General features: G+C 40.3%; 2 protein-coding genes across 7 annotated transcripts in view; one reads left to right on the top strand and one right to left on the bottom strand.

The window, feature by feature from the left end:
- The window catches only part of mast4 (microtubule associated serine/threonine kinase family member 4), a 70,712-nt gene extending 59,875 nt beyond the window's left edge, over positions 1-10,837 (bottom strand). For 3 of the 5 annotated variants that reach the window (XM_026296843.1, XM_026296846.1, XM_026296844.1), the window contains exon 1: positions 10,354-10,837. In XM_026296843.1, coding sequence (XP_026152628.1) covers positions 10,354-10,530 — 177 coding nt within the window. In that variant the 5' untranslated portion in view covers positions 10,531-10,837. Of the gene's footprint in view, positions 1-4,963; positions 5,017-5,368; positions 5,503-10,353 lie in introns of those variants that run through there. The other 2 variants (XM_026296845.1, XM_026296848.1) reach the window with 2 other exon arrangements.
- A 4,983-nt stretch (positions 10,838-15,820) lies between these two features.
- On the top strand, positions 15,821-21,815 carry LOC113124228 (protein sidekick-1). Of its 2 annotated transcripts, none has more exons than XM_026296762.1 (16): positions 15,821-15,997; positions 16,125-16,160; positions 16,468-16,515; positions 16,613-16,730; positions 16,808-16,959; positions 17,049-17,194; positions 18,116-18,257; positions 18,474-18,556; positions 18,663-18,870; positions 18,952-19,134; positions 19,525-19,656; positions 19,746-19,898; positions 20,129-20,269; positions 20,345-20,432; positions 20,521-20,602; positions 20,790-21,815. In XM_026296762.1, the coding sequence occupies exons 1-16, from the start codon at positions 15,916-15,918 to the stop codon at positions 21,228-21,230; spliced, it is 2,235 nt and encodes a 744-aa protein (XP_026152547.1). In that variant the 5' UTR covers positions 15,821-15,915; the 3' UTR covers positions 21,231-21,815. The 2 variants fall into 2 exon arrangements, with proteins under 2 accessions (XP_026152547.1, XP_026152546.1); XM_026296761.1 differs by having other exon boundaries at positions 16,080-16,160.
- Positions 21,816-22,616: the final 801 nt, after the last annotated feature.

Below are 22,616 nucleotides of genomic sequence, written 5' to 3'. Positions count from 1 at the left end.
TGGGAAAAGTTAATACTTTTGTTTACTTTTTATAAACTAATGTAAAAAAGAACTAAGATCACATGAATTTGCACAGATCAAGGAATATACCATTATTAGAGCTACTTTACAAACACGTCAGATCACACTTCAAAAACACATCACTCTGATCTATTGTACTGTCAGAAAATAGTGACCACACGTGAAGCTCAGACCACATAACAATAACAACTGGTGTGAGGAAGAGGCCCTCCCTGAGAATACAAAGATATGCACGGCTCTGAGCATTGCGTGGAAGGAAATACCCTCTGCCTCTGGAGGGGATGATTTATGATCCCAGTACGTCTAACGTTGACACTGAGCAATCTTTTTAAGGGTGGCTTGACCCCTCAATAAATTTAAAATATGTGATACAGCACGAACAAATGAAAAGTAAAGCTTTTCTGAGATCAATATCATGGTTCTAACTATAGGAACTGATATTTCTGTGGTGAAGTTCCTCATCAGTACTAAAAGGCAACAAGTCTGAATAGTCACAGAGCAAGTGATTAACATCCAGATCTTAAGACTGGCTATGAAAACTGTGTGTTTACTGGAACATGGTGGAACATGTTCTCTCTCTGCTGTATTTACAGTGAGGCATGTTCAATGCACAGTCATGTTTTACGTAAAACAAATGCTTTAAGTGTACTGTGTGTAATCACAGAAGATATTTTTCATTACATAACCTCACGTTGTTGACGGCACAATAAAAAAAATGAATGGTAAAATTTCCAGCACAGAACGTTGGAAGATTTGAGGCTGACAAGAAAAATCTTAAAAGCAGGAGAGACGTGAACTCGCCATTTACAGACGACTAACAGGTTTTTGAATAAAAGGATTTCATGTAACAATGCAAGATGCTCCTGCGTTAGAAATAGACATATGCACAAGCATGTGATTATAAAAAAAATTACATAACTTAATTATTAACTTTCCTACAGCAGCTTGTCCATTTTTTTTTTGCTGATCATCATCTACAACACTGAAATAAAGCCAAGCATTCTTTTTATTTCTTACCTGCATGCTAATACAACTGTTACAGTGATTTTCGCTGTGCATCACATATTCAGCCTTATTCTTTCTGGCCCAATAAAAACAAACACCACCACACACACCCACCATCTAATCTTTAGCCAGTAAACACTGCTGAGGCAGAGATGAAGAGCTGTGACAGCCAAATGTTCAAACCTTCAGTTTGGTTAAACTGCAAATTTCAGAGAAAAATACCAAAACGCCATAAACATCTACAATATAATGTAAAATCTAAGGATTAAGGAAGCAGCCAGATGTGTATAACTTAAAGATAATGCAGTAATTTTCTGAACATTATATGATGGAATACAGTGACTCTCACTTTGTGCAGAAGCTCACAGCTGATCTGTGTTGCAACCACTAACTTCCTGTCTTAACACTCTCCCAAACAATAAGAGAAGCAGCTCAGTCATATATTAATCTCAGGATTTGGTTTCAGTAGCTGTACATCAGTACATTTCTGGATTTTCTTAAAGTTTTTCCTAAGCTCTTAAAAAGAACCAGCTAGTGATTTACAGGTTGCACCATTATATTTAAAAGATGTCTTAATAAGTAAATATCTGAAGCACCATCAAGTAACTGTAATTAATTATATAAACAGAAAGTCTGAACTGTCACTGCAGCGTCAGAAGCTGTCGCTTGCAAAAATAACATTTAGGTGGACAAAGTATATAAAACTGCCAATGCAGTTGTGTGATGCAGCACATTCACCTCATGACGTGCAGATCGCCACAATCTGAAATTAAAAAACAGCTGGTACCATTGTTTAAAGGGAGATATATTAAGAATAACCATGATGGAATAAAGGCTAGAGAGATGGTTATGTAATTGTAAGGGCAAACAGATAAATGTGCTTTGGCTCAATAAGCAGCTTAGTTATGCTGTGAAACAATGAAACTCCCACATCATCCTGTCACACAGTTTAAAATCAGAAGCATCTGACTCCAAACGTACTCTGGACTGGTCACTGTGACCTTAACGCCTCAGCACCACAGTGACACATGGCACGTGTACCGTTACCTGATGGAGGAACGTAGCTCTAGCCAGCTAGACTCATTTCATAGAAGTACCAACACATCTCATCTTATTTTCTTCCAGGAATTTGTTGCAGTACGTTCTGCTTGGTTTATTTGCAGGCAACTGCAGTAACAATGACATAAGGCAAGAGAGGGTTCTGTTTTGATTATATGGTTGATTTACAGGAAGATCTGACCATATTATCAACCACGGGCAGATGAACATTGAACTCTTAAAAAGGAAGTAAGATAATCAGCTTTGAGTATCTTTCTGTCTATGCACTAGACCAAAGTCTAAAGATTAGGGTGCAATATTCTTTAGTCCGACGTTTGTTTTCATTTGACTATGCAAACATGGAATAAGCAATTTATAAATGAAGAACACAGAGACCAGAGGAGCATGTGATACATAAAATGCTTTTTTTCAGCCGCTCAGTAAAAACATGTCCCTTTTACAGAGAGATATTAGGCACATTCCTGCTGCCTACTTAGAATAACTAGTAACACATAACAACAATCTGACAGTTTTACACCCAAAATACAACAAACAGATTCAACTGTATAAACCTTGTAATCCTTTCAACTTCTTGCCTTCATCCTCCAAATGGAGTGGATGCACCAAACCAGAAATCTGAGAAGTATGGACGGCTGCCAAAGCTCGTCAGAGTTACATCTGATTTATTTATTTATTTATTTTAGCGTTATCACCACATCATGAATGATCTTCAAGATAATCAGTAGAATTACGATGCCGTTCAGCACATGTCATTAAAAGAGACGAGTCAAATTTCTCCTGATCCAGAAAGTCTGAGTGGGCGTTCGCCCTTTAAATGCCTGTTTGATTACATTGGAAACACTGCACTGAGTCAATAGCGTTTAGTTCTCAGTGTGCACAGTTTTGGCAGCAGCCACTGGCCTTTCACCTACCATCCCCTCCTCCCTGCAGCAGACTCCTGTAAGCAAGATCCAACCTGACTTGCCCCTCCTTCCTCATCCTCTTTTCCACCCTGAGCTTCTCACACACACACTCACACACACACTCACACACACACACACACACACACACACACACACACACACACACACACACAGTGGACAGTATCAACAACCCTTTGTTTCACTTGTTTGCTGTCTGTGCTTTGCTGTGACAACAAAGATGGACTGTACAGAGACGGTTGTGTTTTACAACTTAAATTCAGACACCGTCAACCTGAGAGACAGCCTGAGGCTTTATTTCCACATTAGCATGGTTTCACTTGTTTCTGTTGCATCACCATTTGCAATGAGTGTGAATATTGACAAAACAACTGTGACACTTTGATTGCAGACAAGATTATGTAGTGTCCTCTGTAAAACCATGTTAACAACTTCCCCTCCCCCTATTTAAACATTTCCTGTCTCTCAAAAATACATAAAAACAAAGGTGGTACATTAACACTAACACGTTTAACCTGCAACAACTGATTTCTGGTCATTTGAGCTCAGTAACATACCAAGTTTACATGGCCATATCAAATGATTAGCTATTTACACATTTACATTAAAAAACCATTTGAGGTCATGTTTCTGTGGCCACCTGGCAGATTAAGTCGGTCGCTCTCCTTTTAGCTGCAGGTTCAGCTGATAATTCTGCAAGGCCTTTCCTGATGTCATATTGTTTTTGCTTTAATAACCACAGACTTCAAACTATTCTGGTTTGGCTTAATGTAACAATGCAATAAAATGCCATTACTGTGTTAAAGAATGCCTGGAAATAAGGAAAAGTAAATAGTCAAGCAGAGAAAGAAAAGTGAATCGGGTCAGATAATGTGCAAGAGAAAGTGTGAGAAAGCAAAAGAATTGATACAAGTATCTAGGCTGCCTCCTCTGCACAGAGGAAAGGACATCAAATACCCAGTGCAGCATTTACTATTGTTGACCTTACCAGCAAAGACTACAAAGACTAAAGCCATTCCAGGCAAGGAAAAGACACTGAGCTACAGAGAAGAGACGCTTTTATAAAGCAGCACATCCACAGCTACCCAAACAGAAGAACAGAGCAGCAGGAAGAGCTGTATATCCTACACAGGCAAACACGAGGATGAAAGGGCAGGGCTGCACAGAGGGACACTGTCCCCAAGGTCAAGTAATAAATACTCCAAGAGTCCAAGCCAGGGAAAACTCTGGTATTCACAGACTCGTGTGTGGTGTACACTACTAGACCACCAGACTTAGCTATGAAAGAAACACAACTAAATAAGCACATTTAAAAAAAAAAAAGTGTCACTGTTTTCCCTGCTACTTTTGTCAACAACATATCGGGGTGTACGTCAATGATCCACATGCTTCTGAAAAGCGAAGCAGGCTGAGTCATGACTTCCACATTAAAACATGAAGGACGTCTTGGAGTCTTAATCATTCTCACTGCAGTGGATGAAAGGAAAGTCATTAGCTCCTTTCATAGGTTGCTAAGACACACGGGTCGGTGAGTACACATTCACAGTAAAACAGGAAAACGGGAGCCAAACATCAACAGGCATTAGTCCTTTCCTCTTTCCAGACATCACCATCCTTTGTTTCACTCATCCTTGCTGCTCCTTCTCGACTGTGTACTTTCTGTGTACTTACTACCCACCGAGTATCATGATGCTGTTTTAAGAAACTATCCTCTCTGGTCTACACAGACATGACAAAACGCAGCTTCTAAAGCCAAGACCTGAAGCTTCACACGTCGTTGCATTTAAAACTACACCACAGACAGCAGAGAGGTGGCCGTTACATAATCTCTTCATCTTGTATCGTATGATGCCATCAACCAACCAGACCATTCAATTCTTTTGCTTTTGTTCATTGCAGCATATGCTGAACTATTTTCCAATTTTCAAACTAAGAGTCTAACAAATAATTCGAAATACCTGAACGTCACTTTTCTTGCTCTGAGTTTCCTTAGAATATTAGCAGCGCCCATCAAAAGTGGTTCTTGCTAATTCACATAAACAAACTGGTTCAAATTCATTTATGCAGCAAAGCAAAAGACCTGGTGTTACTGATGCTTCATGGGTCCACAGAGAGAAACTCTCCATCCCTCTATCATTAGCTAATCTAAGCACAGCTGTTTGAATATGAGCCCATTTTATACACAGACACTTGGTTTTCTATCTATCTGACTTCACTGCACAGTCACTGTCGGGAGGAGGAGTTAAGCAAACTGTCCCTTGGGTAAAGAAAAAAATCTAAGTATTGCTGTAAATGCTACAGGACTCCTGAAACAAACATGTACATGATTAAATAATGTGACAGTCATTTCATTCGGTTCTTACATCTTTGTGGACAGTACTCAATGAACTCTTGAGAAAAAGACCTTGTTCACTGTGCTTTTCCTCAGGGTCAACCGTACAGCAAACTATGTTCTGGCTGACCTTGTCACCCAACATCTGTCTTCTTCAACTCTCGCCGAATTCCAGTCGGCCTGAACCTCTTCCCATTCGTTCTGCACCGAGGGTTTCTGTGCTTACTCGTGAAGAAAACAGAACACTTCAAAATCTAACGCTCCAAAAAGAAAAAAGGCAAAACTATGATGAAAACCTCCCACATTTTACTCGCCCAGTGTACATTGTTCTTAATGTTCTTTATTTTCCTCCTCATACTGACACACTGTCCCCTCATTCGATACGCTTCAGTATTTTGAACTATGTGCTCTCACAGGGGAATTCAGTTTCCTGTGTTGACATGATCTAAAGTTGGAAAATACTGTGGTTCTGTCCTTTTTCTTACAATTAACCCTGTTTGGATTCACTATCTTTAGCACGTAAACAATCACACCACTTCGTCCACCACGAGCTAATCTGTTCCAGAATTTAAGAGTGTCGTCATTACGTCAGTCCAAATACTGTAAACACTAGAATATATTAAAAGAATATATACATTACAAGAACTTCAGATGTTCCCTATGTCCTAAGCCAATCAGCAGTAACTGAGTCTCTCACCTTGCTTCCCTCCGATGACGTACAATGAACTACAGTTAAACTCCAACCAAGAGACATTTTGTTGAGGTACCAACACACTGAAGCTCCTGAATGACTCCAAATGTTCAGTCATCACAGACACTGTTGATTAAACCTAAATGTGCCTGGACACAAGAGACCAGAGCCAAAAGTCAAAGATGGATCCAGGAAAGACGAAGTCTACTGTGAGAGTGAAGAGTGTTAACCAGATTGTGTTAATCCTCTTAGCCTCAAAGCATTCAGCGACACTGGATGTACCTCTAATCACGCTGACGGCTGTCTGCTTAAATAACCGCCTGTTTATTTAGGGGCACAAAACAAGGTCTGAACCACTGCACAGAGAGAAAGTTAAACATTGTCAAAAAGAAGCAACTACTGATATATAAGCAACAATGTATGGCAGCTGCCCTTCCAACAGGCCAAAATGAAATACAACCAAAGACTGTGTGTCTTGACCTGGTTGTTTAAAACGAGGAACAACGCATGACAAAGTCGTGACATGACAACCATAAACGAGAATTGATGTTACTGAGTCTCAGATGAGTCACCGATTTCTTATTTGGTATTGAACACATCACGCCCAACAGCTAATTCTAACCATATGACATAGGCTATAAAATTTTATCTGTTCTTGTGCCAAAAATATTACAAACATTATGGTCGTATTATAATATATCATCAGCCTCTCGTTCGCATGCATCATAAACAGCACAAGGTCTCGCCAACACAAACTGTACAATTTAAACTGATACGCATGTGTTTACTTGAAGCACAGCACAGCTGAGAACAGGAACTAACACGTCGACAAAAATGAGCAGATCTATGAAATTTCTTAAACACTAACAGTGTCAGCATTTTAGACCCATGGTCACATATGACCCTAAACCTGGGAACAACGTTCAGTCTGACGTTAAAATGGACATTCAACTCATTTGGTATTGCACTTTCAAATAACTAGGAAACAGAGATTTTAAAATGATTCTAATCCTCATGACTAGTAATCTAAACCTTACGTGCAAAATTGGTGGAACGCTTCTTTAACAAGATATTTATTAATAATAATCTAGGGAATAGTCACTGTTACTGTATGTGTCCATGATAAAACACACTGCACCGACCTTACACACATATATGAACAGACACAGTGACACATTTTGCACCGTAACAACGACCCTGGTTGAAATTCTGTCCCAAACACAGACATTTATTAATTTGGGAGACACTTCAGTCCGAAACCCACGAAGCACATGAGATTCAGACCAAGCCACAGTAGATCATGAAGCCTTGGAGAAGACAACATCAGTGTACCAAACACTACACTTACATGTGTGTAAGAACTGGATGTGAGCGTTTAACCATAAGCTGCTGCCACTGAAATGACTCTACAAAAAGAATCATTGAATCATTTTGGTCCTAGTACATCAGAAATAGTAAAACAATGATCAAGTCACATCTTCAAATTGCCCTCACATTTAATCCAGTGCAGCATGTAGCATGTACCTGAGCTTCTGCCAGCCTCCATTTATTTCATAATAAAACAAAGATCTCTCCAGAGGCAGCTCTTATGTGCTAAACACAGTCAGATCAAATGAACATGTCTTTCCTGAGATAAATGAGTGTCCTGTCTATCATTTCAACAAAGCTTTCTAGATGCTTCAATCCTCCAGGTAATACAGAGCAGAGCGCCCAGCGTCACACAGTTTGTGCCCACTTGAACAAAGTCATTACTCAGTGCAGAGGAGCGCACCACTTTGTCTAAACCACACTGCTCTGGTGGGAATTGCTGAGAGAGAGATGTTTCTCACACACACACACACACACACACACACACACACACACACACACACACACACACACACCCTCACACACACACACACACACACACACACACACACACACACACACACACACACACACACACACACACACACACACACACACACACACACAATATGAGGGTTGTTTGCTTTTTTACAGCCCTCTATTATTACTGACATTACTTTAGGGAAGTAATTTGGCTTGTGCAGTCCTGTTGTATATGATTTGACTGCTCCAATGACTGTGAATCATTCAGGGTAATACACATGCATGAGCAAACATGGCCTTGAATCTACCAGTTGAGAGCGGCTGCTTGTTGGCTGATAGATAATGATGAATGGATGTAAAGTGTTAGAAATCCACCGTCACTGAAAGGAGGTTTTGGAAGCAAAGCTGTTGCTTATTTATATTTACGGTGCAAAATCACAATTCATTTGGAGCTGTGCGTCTGGACACCCTTAGCTTTACTTCTGAGCTCAGTAAACTCCTGAGAGAAACACATATCTGGTCCTTCAGCTGCTAAATGCTGCATTAAATCCACCAACTGTGTCTGCCGTCTGTGGCTGAACACAGTGGTGAGACTGAACCAAAACCATAAACAAAAACAATGAGCTGAAACTTCTGTAAACCTGAACCTTATAATTCTCTAAGTTCATCACGGTGCATCATCATCATCATCATCATCATCATCATCATCATCTTCACACTATTATTTGGTACAGTCTTCAGACTGGATGTAAATTATAGCGGCTTTAAACACTTTGCTTAAAACAATGACTGTATTCTTTAGTAGGGATGGTGTGAGTCAATATATTTTGAAAACACAATGAAGCACCACAGTAACAAGTATCTCACTCCTGAAAACACTCAGCTACTCTAAGAGTGCAGAGTGGTAACTGAGCCAGTCAGTATGAAGAGGTGAGATCATGCAAGCTCTCAGGAAACTTTCCCTCTTTAACTACACAGCAGCATACCACGAGTCAAAGGCCAGGGTCCCCGATTAACCCTGCAGTAAAACCACCGCACACCGACAGGACATCTGACCTACTTTGTCTATTTGCGATCTCTGTTTACTTCAGTAAAACAGGTGAAATTACATCTCTTCAGTGACCAGCGTAATGGAGGCCAGCAGCTTTACATGAGCTGCAAAGTGACATTTCAAAGGGATTAGGAGAAGAGGTCATGTGCTGCTTCAAATTCAGGGCAGACTTGCTGTTAAAGTCTGATTACATTTGCTATCATTTCTGAAGAACTAGTGCTGGGACGGAAGAACGAAACTGCTCCCTTCAAAAATGCCACCACCGGTCCCCGCCCCTCGTCCGTGACATGTCGACACTTATGAGGCTAATGCGACAAACTGTTCTGCAGCCAAGCTAAATTAGTTAAGAACCACAGTGTGCAAACATGACACCCCCTCAGGCATGGAGCTGCCCAGAAAAACAAGCCAAGGCCTATTAATGAAATTAGTTATATTGTGTTTTTGGTTTGAGTTTCTAGCAGTTTCCAATATGGGCCCTGACGTATTTTAAGAGATAAAAAGTGCAAAAAGGGTAAAAAATGACAAATTACCCTTTTATTGTTTTGCTGACTCTGAGGAATAATTAGACTTTGTGGATTAACACATTTTCCTGTATTCTCCTACTGTTACACTGGACATGATGAGGGACAGGAGCCAGACACACCCACAGCCTGAAGTCACGGCGCATGACATTAGGCATTTCAAAGAGGTTTATGCGTGTAATCTTACACACACCCTTGCACACATAAGGCTGCATTGTGCACATCCAAGCCAGTCAGACCAGTCTGCAGAAACACCCACATAACGTGTTCCATATATTGAAGGGCTGACACATGAAATTTGTCTTCCTCATTTTCCACATCTGTTTCCTGAGCCAACTCCACTCTCTCCTCTAAAATCATGACTAGAGTCAAGTCACTCAGATAAACACTAAAATACAACATGTGCAACTTACTCTAAACATCTGGGCGAATATAAACTCAGTGTGTTGCACCATAAAGGTTCTGATCTCTGTTTTAAGCAAAGGGTTGAGTCAAATTTAAGGTTTGGACTGAGGAGCAATTTGTGTGAAACATCTTTGTGCAAAAATACTTTTTCATCCAGATGTTTTTGAGCAAGAATTTTTCCCATGAATCACATGTAAAGACAATAAACATGGGCTGAAGTTAGACAATCAAATGACTAAGCTGCATGACCTACATCCAGCTAAAGCCTGAAGGAGACAGGACTCATCATGGTTCAAAGAGAAAGTGAAGCAGAGAAGCAGGAATTAGACTGAGCTCCGGCACCAAGCAGGCTCAGGTGTTTGTGTACAAATATTCTAACACAGGGTTTTGTTTACAGTCTGCAGAAATGTTTTGCCTTTAAAGGAAGTGGACCCAGATACAACTGAAAACTTTTATCCAAGAATCACCTTCACCGGGTCAAGTCACCTGGATTTGGTTCAAGTGCTTTGTGTGTTTACCTTTTCGTCTTCTTCGCAGTCTTCCTCCTCTGGTGTCTCTGGTTTTCTGTCCTCCTCCACCTCGTTCCCACTTCCAGAGTCCGACTGGTGACTGGGACCTGGATCCACACAGACTCCGCTGCCCAGTACCGACCCTGTTCGTGACCCTGACGACGCCAAAACCTGTTTCTGCTCCATCGGGTCAAATAATATCACCAAGCTCTACACAAAGCCAGCTCCGTTAAAACACAACCATGGGTGTTAATTAACCTGCAGCGCACCTGTGCGCGAGCCTGCCTTCATCCCCGCTGAGCGCCGAGTCCGGACGAGGCTGGACCGAGTGAAAACAAAGTCACGACGTCGCTGAAAGTCGGATTCAAATATTTACTGAGCCTGTTGACTGTGCAGGCTGCAGCTGAGGCTCAGGTCACCGCAGTGAAAACCTGCCTCTCCTGTGTGTTTTATCGCTCATGACTCTCCAAACAGCGGCGGTCCACGCGCTCACCGCCCCAATAAGACGCAACTGAGCCTGGTGCCCAAAATAAAGCCCGCCCACAAGGTGCGAGGGCGGACCAATCAGATCCGTGCCAAGCCAAAGTCACTCGGTGCACCTTCTGTAGTTTGTAGTATTTTCCCAAAAAAACTACAAATACAACAGAGTAGAAGTAAAACACTGATCAGCAACAGATTGTTCTTAAAGTACCAAAAGTAAAAGTACTCTTGCAGAATTACTCACTTCACGGTAACATACAGTAGATACACAGATCTGCTGCAGTACAAATCCAACTGCAGTACAAACTAAAACCTAAAACTCATCGCACCTTTTCCTGGGCTGGTTTATCTTCTTACAGGACGCTCACAAACATTAACAGATGAGAATTTCACCTTAGACATTTCCCAGAATATTAATCACTGACATTAACATGTCTGTACTTTCCAGCACACCTTCAGATTACTGCGTTTTATCTTCTAAGAAATTAATTGTCTTAACTTTATTGTGTTTTGTGGGTAAGACCCTTGATTCATGTGTCTTCTGTGTATCAGCTGAACCACACTAATATCATTTAGGTACACAGAGGGCCCACTAGAGGGCCCCCTAGCACAAATATCAACATTTATGTTAAACTGATCCTCTTTTCTGAGCTAATTCACACCATAAAAACACAAATACATGAAATACTGGAGTCATCATAACAAAACTTTGCACAGTTTAGTCACGGAGGATCCAAGACTTCAAGTAAATGCAGTATTACCATCCTTGTTAGTACAGGACTACACCCTGATGTGTGTCTGATGTGACCTGCTACACCCAGAAAAAACACACACACACACACACAAGTATATACACAAGTATATATACACAGTTTGTGTATATATACTTGCATATCCCACACTACACATGCACAGAAATTGAGTCTGAGCCATATTTGTCCAGAACAAATTTCCAGTCAACAGTACAGCTTTCATTTTACCCAGCAAGCTCTTGGTTTAGTGTTGACAATCTGACAGAGAAAGTCTTGACAGTGAGTCAGATCCGGTGCAAATCTGTGTTTGCCGTTCCCAACGCACAGCCTCAGCCGTGTCAGGCGTATTGTCCCTGACATCATCTTCCTAAGTAGATCTGTTTCCAAACACATTAGGGTCATTGCATGAGATTTATAACACAAAAGGCAAATTGCTTTGCAGTTGTTCTTGTTTAAAGTCAGTTTCCTTTGTATCTTAAAACTGTACCCAAAACAAAACGCTTTGAGAATAAACATTAGGACATTCAGCTGCTGAATCAAACTTGTATTTAAAAACTGTAACACCTGTAACTGTGGGGCATGTTGTCATCATTATTTATGGCCCAGGCTGCATGACTCACTCCGTTCTCATGAACTTGCTTTCAAGCCTTCGGGTGACTTTGTATTTGCTCGGTGCAAATGTTACTTGGCCGGTCTCGTACCTTGACGGTGCCACATTGCAAATTAAATTAGCAAAGGAAAACAGAAAATGAAAAACAGAGGATACTGAAGAAAAATAAAAATCTTTCTTTTCCTTTGGGCTGCTCCCTTCAGGGGTCTCCACAGCCAATCATCTGCCTCCATTTAACCCTATCCTCTGTATCCTCCTCACCCACACCAACTATCCTCATGTCCTCCTTCACTACATCCAAGAACCTCCTCTTTGGTCTTCCTCTAGGCCTCCTTCCTGGCAGCTCTAACCTCAGCATCCTTTTACCAATGTATTCACTGTCCCTCCTCTGAACATGTCCAAACCATCTCAATCTGGCTTCCCTGGCTTTTTCTCCAAACCATCTAACACGAGCTGTCCCTCTGATGTCCTCATTCCTGATCCTATCCATCCTCGTCACTCCCAGAGAGAACCTCAACATCTTCAGCTCTGCTACCTCCAGCTCTGCCTCCTGTCTTTGTCTCAGTGCCACTGTCTCTAAACCAGACAACATTGCTGGTCTCACCACTGTCTTGTCCACCTTTCCTTTCATTCTTGCTGACACTCTTTTGTCACATATCACACCTGACACTTTCCTCCACCCGTTCCAACCTGCTTGCACACGTCTCTTCACTTCTTTTCCGCACTCTGAAGAAAAATAAAAATGATCCCCGAAAAGAACTAGTCAAAGAAAAACAGCCGTTGACTTCAGATAAGCACCACTGGGTCTTAACTTATTAACTTATGAAAGTGTCTTTGCCAATCTGAGGGGTAAACTTAAAACACAAGACAGAAAAAAACTTTGCTGCCGTTGAACCTGAGTGTTGTTGTTTTCCATCCAGATCTGTCGACACAAACTCTCCACTGGAGGGAACTGTTTGCTGGAGTTATAGGGACTAACTTAACTCATGAGCTACTCACACTCATATTGCCATTAAAAATACCAGCAAACTGTTTCTGACACCCAACCCTAAACAGTGTCAGTTTATAACTAAAATAATGTTTGTGCAGTGGTCTTCTTGTATTTCACCAAATTAAAAACAAAACCAAAAAAATGTTTTTAATAAAAACCTCATGTATATCATGTATTTGGGCACTAAATCTATTTAACTATTTATGTGCCACTGACAAATTTCTTTGAATTTCTTTGAACATCTTTCTCAGGTTCATAATGGTATTTTATTGGATGGACACTTTTCCAATACAGAATGTTTTATGAATCAGGTACAGCATGTTAGAGTAAAACACAAAGTACAGTCTTAATATTACTTTACTGCAGCAATGATTACTAAATACTGTGCTCAGTGGGGGGGCAGTGAATAAAACACTGTGAACACTAAAGGATTCGGATCAAAGCAGAGCACCGCAAGGAACCCACATATTTTTTTCAATTGATGTAAGCCGCTGATCTTAGGGATGATAAGAGTTAAGGTGGGGAAATTTACGTGTGAGAAAAACATGAGTAGGCTGGCTTTACTAGTTTAGCGGAAATCAGCTTCCTGTAGCAAGGATCTTTAATGTTATTTTCTAATTTTAAACATTGTTTTTATTGAAACACGAGACCTCCTTCCTAATGTTAAGACCCCGAATACCTCCAGCACTGAATGTCTAAATCCGTTGCCCTCTTAAACTGCTGTATACTGAGCAGAAAACACAGGCAGATGGTTCACAAAGATGAAACTCAGTGTTAAGATCGAGATCATGATAAAGATTAATAACCTTCTTTAGGCCTCTTAACCAACGTCAGCGAGGTGTGAAGTAAATTTCCTGTTTACTGTGCAGCACTAAAGGAAGAACGTGCAGCAAAAAACATACATGCCTCTTTTATACTTCCTAAAATACATGTCACTACACATAACGGGCACTTGTAAATACTTATCCTGACTCTGATGTCACTTCTTTACACTTCCTTTACACTTACACAGGTGCATTTATCCCCATGTCACTGCAGACTGTCCATGAGAATGACAGCCAACCATTTAACCAAGGGTCAGTTTGTATGGCCTGGAATATTAAAAATAAAAGCAGCCATATATGACTGCAGGGCACCTACTTCCTCAAAAACAACTATTAACTGCATCTATTAAATTCAGCAGCATTAGATGTAAAACAGGCAACACGTGATCATTCTTAAGATTCCTAGACAGCAGCTAAATCTAAATGATTAAAGAGACTCTGACTGGTTTTTTTACAGCCAATAGTCTCTAATGAGACTCGTGACAAGACTCACAGCCTCGCATCTGAAGCTACCCTCAGCTGGTTACTGCTAACATTACACAAACCATAACCATAAGAAATCCGTAACCATGCGACGTTGCTAATTTGACCAAAACAAACATGTTAACTTTTGGTTCTAACACGCCTGTTTCCTAAAAATACGCCACTGAAAATCAAGAATCTATGACTATACAAATACTTTTCACTTAAATAGTTTAATGAGAAGTTCATGAGACGGACAAGTTGCACATTAGACCACGATTAACTTTCAAAGGGTCAACACGTGTAGAGAAACTTTACTCCCTTTGCAGAAGAATGTGAAAACATCATTCTGCACGGTGCAGGTCAAACCTTATACTGATGCAAAACACCGCTTTTAACTTTAAGTCAACAATTTTCATGCTCGGGTTTCAAATTTGAGGAGTGAGGAGGGATGAAAACACCAAGTCTTTCCACACACTGGAAAGCACACTGGTTCTTTGAGTCAGCACCGATGTAACAATCTTATGTTCAAATCTGTGTGGGATGATTTCAAACGTACATGTGTGACTTGGACAACCCCCTTAACTGATGAATGTGTTTTACTTATTGATACTTCACTTGTCTGACTCTCATAATGCAAAATGACTGGAATGAAGAATATTCAGAGTGCATGGATTTAGATAGAGGAAAAGAAAAAAAAAATTTAAGTAATAAGTAACTTATGTTTTATCTCACACAAGTTTTTATTCAGATCAGAGTATTTTAATTGTCTTAAAACATGTAGCGGATCTTTGGCTTCAGTGTGTCGGACTTTATTTAACTTTTCTGAAAGACGGGTAAATGATTCATATAGCACCTACTGGAAATATGTTCTGCAGTATACTGGAGAAGAGCTCCTGCCACAAAGGAAAACCCAGTACACAGGTTCCACTCCTTTCTAGTTCATTCACTTACAGAAACCGACAACAGCAACTCTCCTCTGCTTTTAAACAATCATGATGGTCAGGATTCTTTGAAAGCAAAACACCTGTGACGAGTTCCTAAATTCAGGAAGCAGAAAGTCATTTGTTTTCATTCTTTGAGTCAGAGTGAATCTCTGAAGACTCTTTCAGCAACGTCTCTCAGTCAAATGATCATGAACTGTATTACTTTACAGCCTGCTCTCATGGTTTGTAATGTACCCTTGGCACATCAGAGAGAGGGTGCTACTTTATGCAGCTCTATTTGTGGAAAGAAGAAGTACAAAGAAGACAGTTTTTCTGCAAACAGCAGGCGCCCCACAGTCAGTCTTTGTCCACGCCCCCCCATACTTATAGCACAACTCTGAACATTTCCTTCCAGTTCACTCTCAGGGGAGCAGGCTGCGTGTGCATCATGACGCTGAAGAGCAGCAGGCTGCGGCTGTGACATTGCTCAGACCCGGTTTTTTTTTGTTTTTAGTACCAGGGCAACATGGTTGGTTGTGGATTTCACCTTAAATTTTTAGATTCAAAATGTTATTGCAGCACCAGCCAGTCATGTTACCTCGTCCTCGGTAAGTGGTCTACACATTTTGATTTTTGCAAATGTTATTCTTTAATCTATATCTTTAACTACCTCCCGTTGTTCACATCAAGGTCTGATTCTTGCTTACTACATCACCTTCTCCACCTGTGTTCAAGCATCTCCAGGTACTGCGGATAGAGTACCATCTCCAGGTACTGTGGGCTTTTCATGTGGCTTTATCATCAAACAATATGCTGCTACTCAAATACTAACGTTTTCTTAATTTCACCATTTCTTATTATTTCCTGCATTAACAGCATTACAAACTCAAACAACAGCCTAATAACAAATGAGTCATGAGATCTTATTAAACCAATCGTCCGCCGTAAGATAAAAAGTGTTCTAACACTTAAAGTTGTTTTCTTCCACCGTGAGATAAAGCATTGAACAAAGGGACGTGTTAAAAAAACACCTGAGAATGCAGAGCTGGTTTCACACGATATTCATACTATTTTCCAGTGTCTTGCAGGAGCATCACTTCACTGCAGCACTGTAGGGTTCACCCAGGTAATGAAAATACATCTGAGTCATTGTAAGTTGAATCATCGGCTGTAAAGTCAAATTAGAGATGAGGAAAAAGTTCTTTTTGCTGCCTCTCTTCCAGACGGAGTCCATGATTTAGACTGTTTTGGTAAATACAATAACCGTGGCACTAAACTGTGTGTGTGGAAGCCTGGTAATCACGCACAAGAAAGGACATACACACTGCTCATAAAACAGAAGTAAGTAGTGTCAAGTTTCTTTCTGAAAATTAAAACACTGGAACATTAAAATATCTAATTTTTCAATGTATTTCTAGAGAAAAAAAGTGCAGAGCATATATAAACTTGCCTGGACTCTCTAAAGTGATCAATTTACATGAAAATTACAACCTGACTGCTGAGGTTTATGAAAACACTGACACAATAAACTGCACAAAAGCTGTTTTCAGCGCTTTGCCAAAGAACCTGTGTAAGTCCACAAAAACATTTTCCACATTTCTTTTGAGTTTTTGCTCTAAATTTCTAATAAATGCAGGTTATTTTCTTTTTATATTTCAGTGCGATGTGGTCCTCCACATAAACTGTCCGTCACTCGCAACTCTGGAAAACTAGATTTGAACGTGAGCTGGGAAAAGGAGGACATGCCTGTCGTCACGTTATACTCTGTGAGATATAGAGCACTGAGCAGCCTGTCATGGAACAGGGTGAGTGTTACACACCTGGTCATACAAAAAGTCTGCAAGTCACAAGACTGATCAACATCAGGGCCTATCAGAGGAGGCAAACATACATACATTCTGTGAAAGAAGACTCTGGTAAAAGTAGAAGTACTGACTCAGCTCCTTTACTCAAGTAACAGTAGGAAAGTACAGGGTCTGAAATGTACTGAAGTAAAAGAAAAGAAAAAGTAAAAATGCTTTTTGCCGTCAATAATAGACAGCACATCTTTCAATATCTCCACAAAACTAAAAAATTCCAGCACAAACAGGAAATTCTTTTATTAACATCCTGCACAGTGCTGGTACAGGGAACCAAACACAATGGAGTCCCCATGAGTCGTTCTTGGAGCCAACAACATCAAACAGTTCTTTTAAACACGGCCATGGATGGGGAACGCCTTGCTTTTCCCAATCTGCTGCATCGTTGTCGGACTCAGCAACATTCCCCGGATCACTTCCTTCCTCCACGTCGCACTGCGAGTTCTCTCCCCATCATAACCTGTACACTCGCTGGATTTCTCTCTCTAGTTAGTTACGTCTTTTACGTCACGTCGTCATCAGGAAGGATGAAAAAGTAACGAGCTTTGATAATGTAAGGGAGTAGAAAGGACAGATATTTGTATTTAAATGCAGGGAGGAAAAGTAAAAAGTCAGCAGAAAAATAAATACTCAAAGTACAGATACCTGAAAATCTACTTAAGTACAGTAATGAAGTATTTGTACTTCGTTACTTCCCACCTCTGGGGGATATATTGTAAACTTGACAGATGACCATAACAGTTATAGTTGTCAGTCACATGAGTGTGTACTTTTTTAATCCACATACTATTTGGTGAATCACTTCATTACATTAACATAAGGACCCAATTGGTTTTGGATAATTCTTCATTTGAATGTTGTTCACAGTCACTGGTGCGATCCCAAAATGAAAACAGGTGTACAGTGGAGAATCTGAACTCTTCCCTGGTCTACGTTGTTCAGATACAGTGTGTCGCTAATGATAAGTGCACCCAGTGCCCATGGAGTGAGACCTACACCATCCCATCAGGTCAGTTTGCCTTCTACTTCGTCGGTTTAGACTAAATATACTGCAGTACTACGACCAAACACTTACTGTCCGTACTATTAACTGTGAGAAGATGAACATGCAGGTACCAAAAATGTGAAAATGTTGTTTCCACTCCACTTTGATTGTGAACAGATGAAAAAGAAGCTGAAGTTTATTAACAATAAATATTAATATTGTCAATAATTTCACTGTCAGAGCTGACGGCTCAACCCGTCATTGTCAAGTTTGAAGATACTGCAATGGAGAACGGCCGTCGGCTTCTTACTCTAAGCTGGAAGGTCATTAAAACCCTCCTCCCCTCCCTCCTCAATACTTCAATCAGGGAAATAGCAGACACTGTATCGTCTGCGTGACGTTTTAATAAAGTGCCGTCTTGTTTGTTAGTTTTCTGCCCACCAGCAGCTTGACGGCTACTACGTGACCATAGGCAAAGAGTCAGAGGAGGATTCGTCTGAGCGGATGTACATCACTCAGCCTCAACTCACACTGGTTCTGTCCTACTCAGCTTATTATCTCAACGTCAGTGCTGTCAACAATGTCAGCATTTCACCAGCTGTCAGCCGGACAATACCACAAAAACAAGACATGCCCGGTGAGTAAACACTTGGGTATGTGGTATAACCCACACACATATAAGATCACATTAAGGATTATCACACCTTTGAATCCACAGATGTTGGACTTGGGAAGCTGAATGTAACAGTTCACAACAACATGTCCTTTAGTATCTATTGGAAAAATGAGCTCAGCAAGACCTTTGTCTGCTTTTCTGTGGAGTGGAGGAGAAGTGGGCATAAAACATTGCACATGTCCTTCCATGAGAATGCAAACTACAGGACTTTATCGTCTTTACCAGGTGCGTGTACATGTTTTGGGCAGCTATGTTTCCTAGAAATTCACTTTTCATGCTACTAGTTTTGATTGGAAAGTAAAGGTAGAAACTGAGATTGCAGCTTTGTTCTGTGGCAATTTTTCTATAAAAAGTGCAGAGACCAGACTTCACATCCCGAGTATCACATGTGGTTAGATCTAATCAACATAACCACTTTGATTAAAGTGAGAAAAAAAAGGGGGTTTTCAGACAACGTTTCCATCTTACATTGATAAAACCAAGATAGTTCAGCAGTACATTTCTAAAAACACTATTTTCCACTGCAAACACTGATTGTGAATAATTTCTAGTGTGTAGATTGATGCGATGTGATCAAATGCATTCAGTTCCCTGCCTCCTGTTCTTAATAAACAGAAGCTCTGGAGCCTTACAGCAGATACAGCATCACTCTGCACGCACGACCCAAAAAGCCCCCCTGCAACATGAAGCATATCAACAACAGCGAGAGCACCTATGGGAGTACGCAGTTCTACTTCATCGAAGGGAGTAAGCCGACAAGGATAAAGATATCTAATATCAGTAATGTTCTTTGTCATAAGGAAATAGTCTGACTTCTTGATACGCTGCTCCCAAAGCTCCCGTCAGTGCTCCGACAAACATCAGCAGCTACAACGTAACACAGAAGTCGGTGGTGCTGCAGTGGTTGTCCATCCCAGAGGAAGACATTAGGGGTTTCCTGCTGGGTTACACAATCCACTACCGTGAGTTCAACTGGGGTACAGAGAAGAGTAAGCATCATCTACATTCAACAGTTGTTCCACTTTTTGACTAATCCACAAACACAAATCTTCAGCTTCAACCGTACAAATAACTAATAACCCTTCCATGCCGACCACCAGGCTGTTGTAGAATTAGTGTTATGTAGCATATAAATAGTGAAATCGATTGAAACTGTACCTGTAACGCTGATGGACCTGAGGTGCTTTTGGAATATGCTGAAAACTGTCTTTGCTGGCAGATGTTACAGTGGATCCTCTGTCAAACTACTGTGAACTTGGGGATCTAACAAGTGGCACAGCATACCAGGTCCAGATATCAGGCTTCACCGAGGCAGGAGCCGGAGTACGAAGTGCACCAAGCTTCTTCAAAACAGATCAAGGTTGTACGAAGCAACAGCCTATTAGCCTTTTTAAAAGAAAACGTTTTACTAAATGTGCATGTTTTATTTCCACAGAGTATTTTAATATAAATGTAAGTGGTGTCGTCATAATCTTGGCTGTTGTGGTGACTTTGTTGATATTTGGACCTTCCGTAATAAAAAGGTACAATACATCAGTCACTATCTGACACGTACAACACGTTAAACTCAACTCTACTAAACTCAGCTCGACTGTACTTGATTCCATCTAGAACAAAAGTCATTGTCTGGCCAAGCATTCCTCACCCTGGAAAAAGCTACACAATGCAGAAAATAGAAGGACCCTGTGAGCTGGTAAGTATAGCACCAGTTTTCATTTTAACATTCATTGGTTTGTGGAAACCAAACTTAACCTCATGTCTGCAGCCAGACAAAGAAAATAAAGCCTGAGGGAGCCCAACAATAAGCACATGACAACCAGATTTTAACATGGTGTGTAAGTTTGTGGAGTTGTGAAGATGCTGTTTTTCCAAATACTCAGGAGCTCCTAGAGTCCATCAACACTCTGAAGGTGGAAGAATGGGACACAAACAGCCTTCAGATCGTTGAGAAAGAAGCTGCGACCCCTGCTGGCACCCTACCATCAACACTACAGCTGCTCAACGCCTCGGAGGATGAGAGCTACGCACCTGACATGACCTGTGACTGGAGCCAAGGCGAGCCAGAGGATGCAGCTTCAGATATCCTACCTGATGACAGCACAGACACCTGCCCAAACATACAACAAAAGAACCCTCCACTTGCTTTCTCAACTGACTATACAACAATGGAAATGTTTCACCAGGGCATATCACAGGTCATCCCAGCCAATACAGTTACTCAGGCTACAGACCTGACTGTGGCCAAGTCAGAACTGGACTATGTGGGACAATTTAGTACCAGTCCAATCTCAGACAGTGAGGATATGCTCAAAGTTTTGTGAAAAGAGCTCGAAACTGGACTGCAGAGCATAAAGCGCCAGGGACACAGGATCAGTACCTGAAGGACTTAAATCAAGTAAGATCTTTATGTCAGTCAGAGTGGAATTATTTGGTAAAACCTGAAATACAGTATTTTAATCCATGTTCATGTGAACTTAGTGTTAAGACACTCTTGAGGAAACAGGGTAAAAACATACTATATTTATAAAAACAGAAGGCTAGCTATAAGTTCCCAAAGGTTTCCTCCCTCACTACCTCTCAACAATATAACCTATACCAGTATATCTGCACTACTGATGCACATCATCTCTGCTGATTTCTGTACAAACTATATCATTTCCATTTATTAAAGAGATTTCTTCATGATGAAAACAGCCCTAGTTTCCAGCAAAAGTGACCTGATAAACACAAAGATGACAGTTTAATATTTGTTCCACATCAGCGGGTCGAGTCAATAAGTCTTTTCTCACAGCAGGAGGATCACAAACACACCTCCAGGCTCTAAATAAGAACTATGAAACATGTTTCCACAGAATGTAGTGCACATGGCAGATACACAAATGTAAAAATTAAAAATCTTCACAAGATGTTGTGTTGAAATGCTTTTTACTACATTATCAGGAGTTCACCACTTCAAACCAAAACCTTATACATAAAAAAAAAAAAAAAACAAAAACAGCAAAAACATAAAAGCCATAAAAGTGGAATTTGGTGAGGACAGTCATAAAGGCTCCTGTCAGTTTTCACAATATAACAACCTTTTGTTCATGAAATAAAAAATAATAATAATAAAAGATCTCAATCTGTGGCATCTGACATATTACCCAACATTGGCTGACAGAAATTAATATTACAAGTAAAATCCACACGAGTCCTACGTATGTTAAGCCTACTCTGCTATTAATCACTAAAGACAATACTTTATTATATCATTAGCTTTAACATCAACAATAATAAACTCATGTTGCATCTATCAATAAGTCTCCATATTTGATTAGAATATCCTGTACAATCTAAGTGTAGGCACTTTTTGACCAGTCTGTGCTTGCAGTTTGTCGACTTCTGACATATATATAGCTATATAGATATATATATCTATATAGCTATATAGATATATATATCTATATATATATGTGTCTAGGCTGCTGCTGTCAACTTCACATTTCTCATTTCTCAAGAAAGACGAGCTGACAGACATTCTGCATATCACCGTCATGTTACAGTATAGACTTAAACTGTAGATATTAAAACAGCAAATAGTTCAAATCAGGAACATTAAAAAAAAAAAAAAAAATCAAAAAAAAAAAATCAAGCACATATAAACCCAAATAAAGCAATGCATTCATGTTGACCAAAAAAAGAAATTGATCCTTTTTGTAATATGGCAG

This window comes from Mastacembelus armatus, chromosome 12, assembly GCF_900324485.2.
Source record: "Mastacembelus armatus chromosome 12, fMasArm1.2, whole genome shotgun sequence".
NCBI lineage: Eukaryota > Metazoa > Chordata > Actinopteri > Synbranchiformes > Mastacembelidae > Mastacembelus > Mastacembelus armatus.
This window is presented reverse-complemented; position numbering and strand designations above follow the sequence as displayed.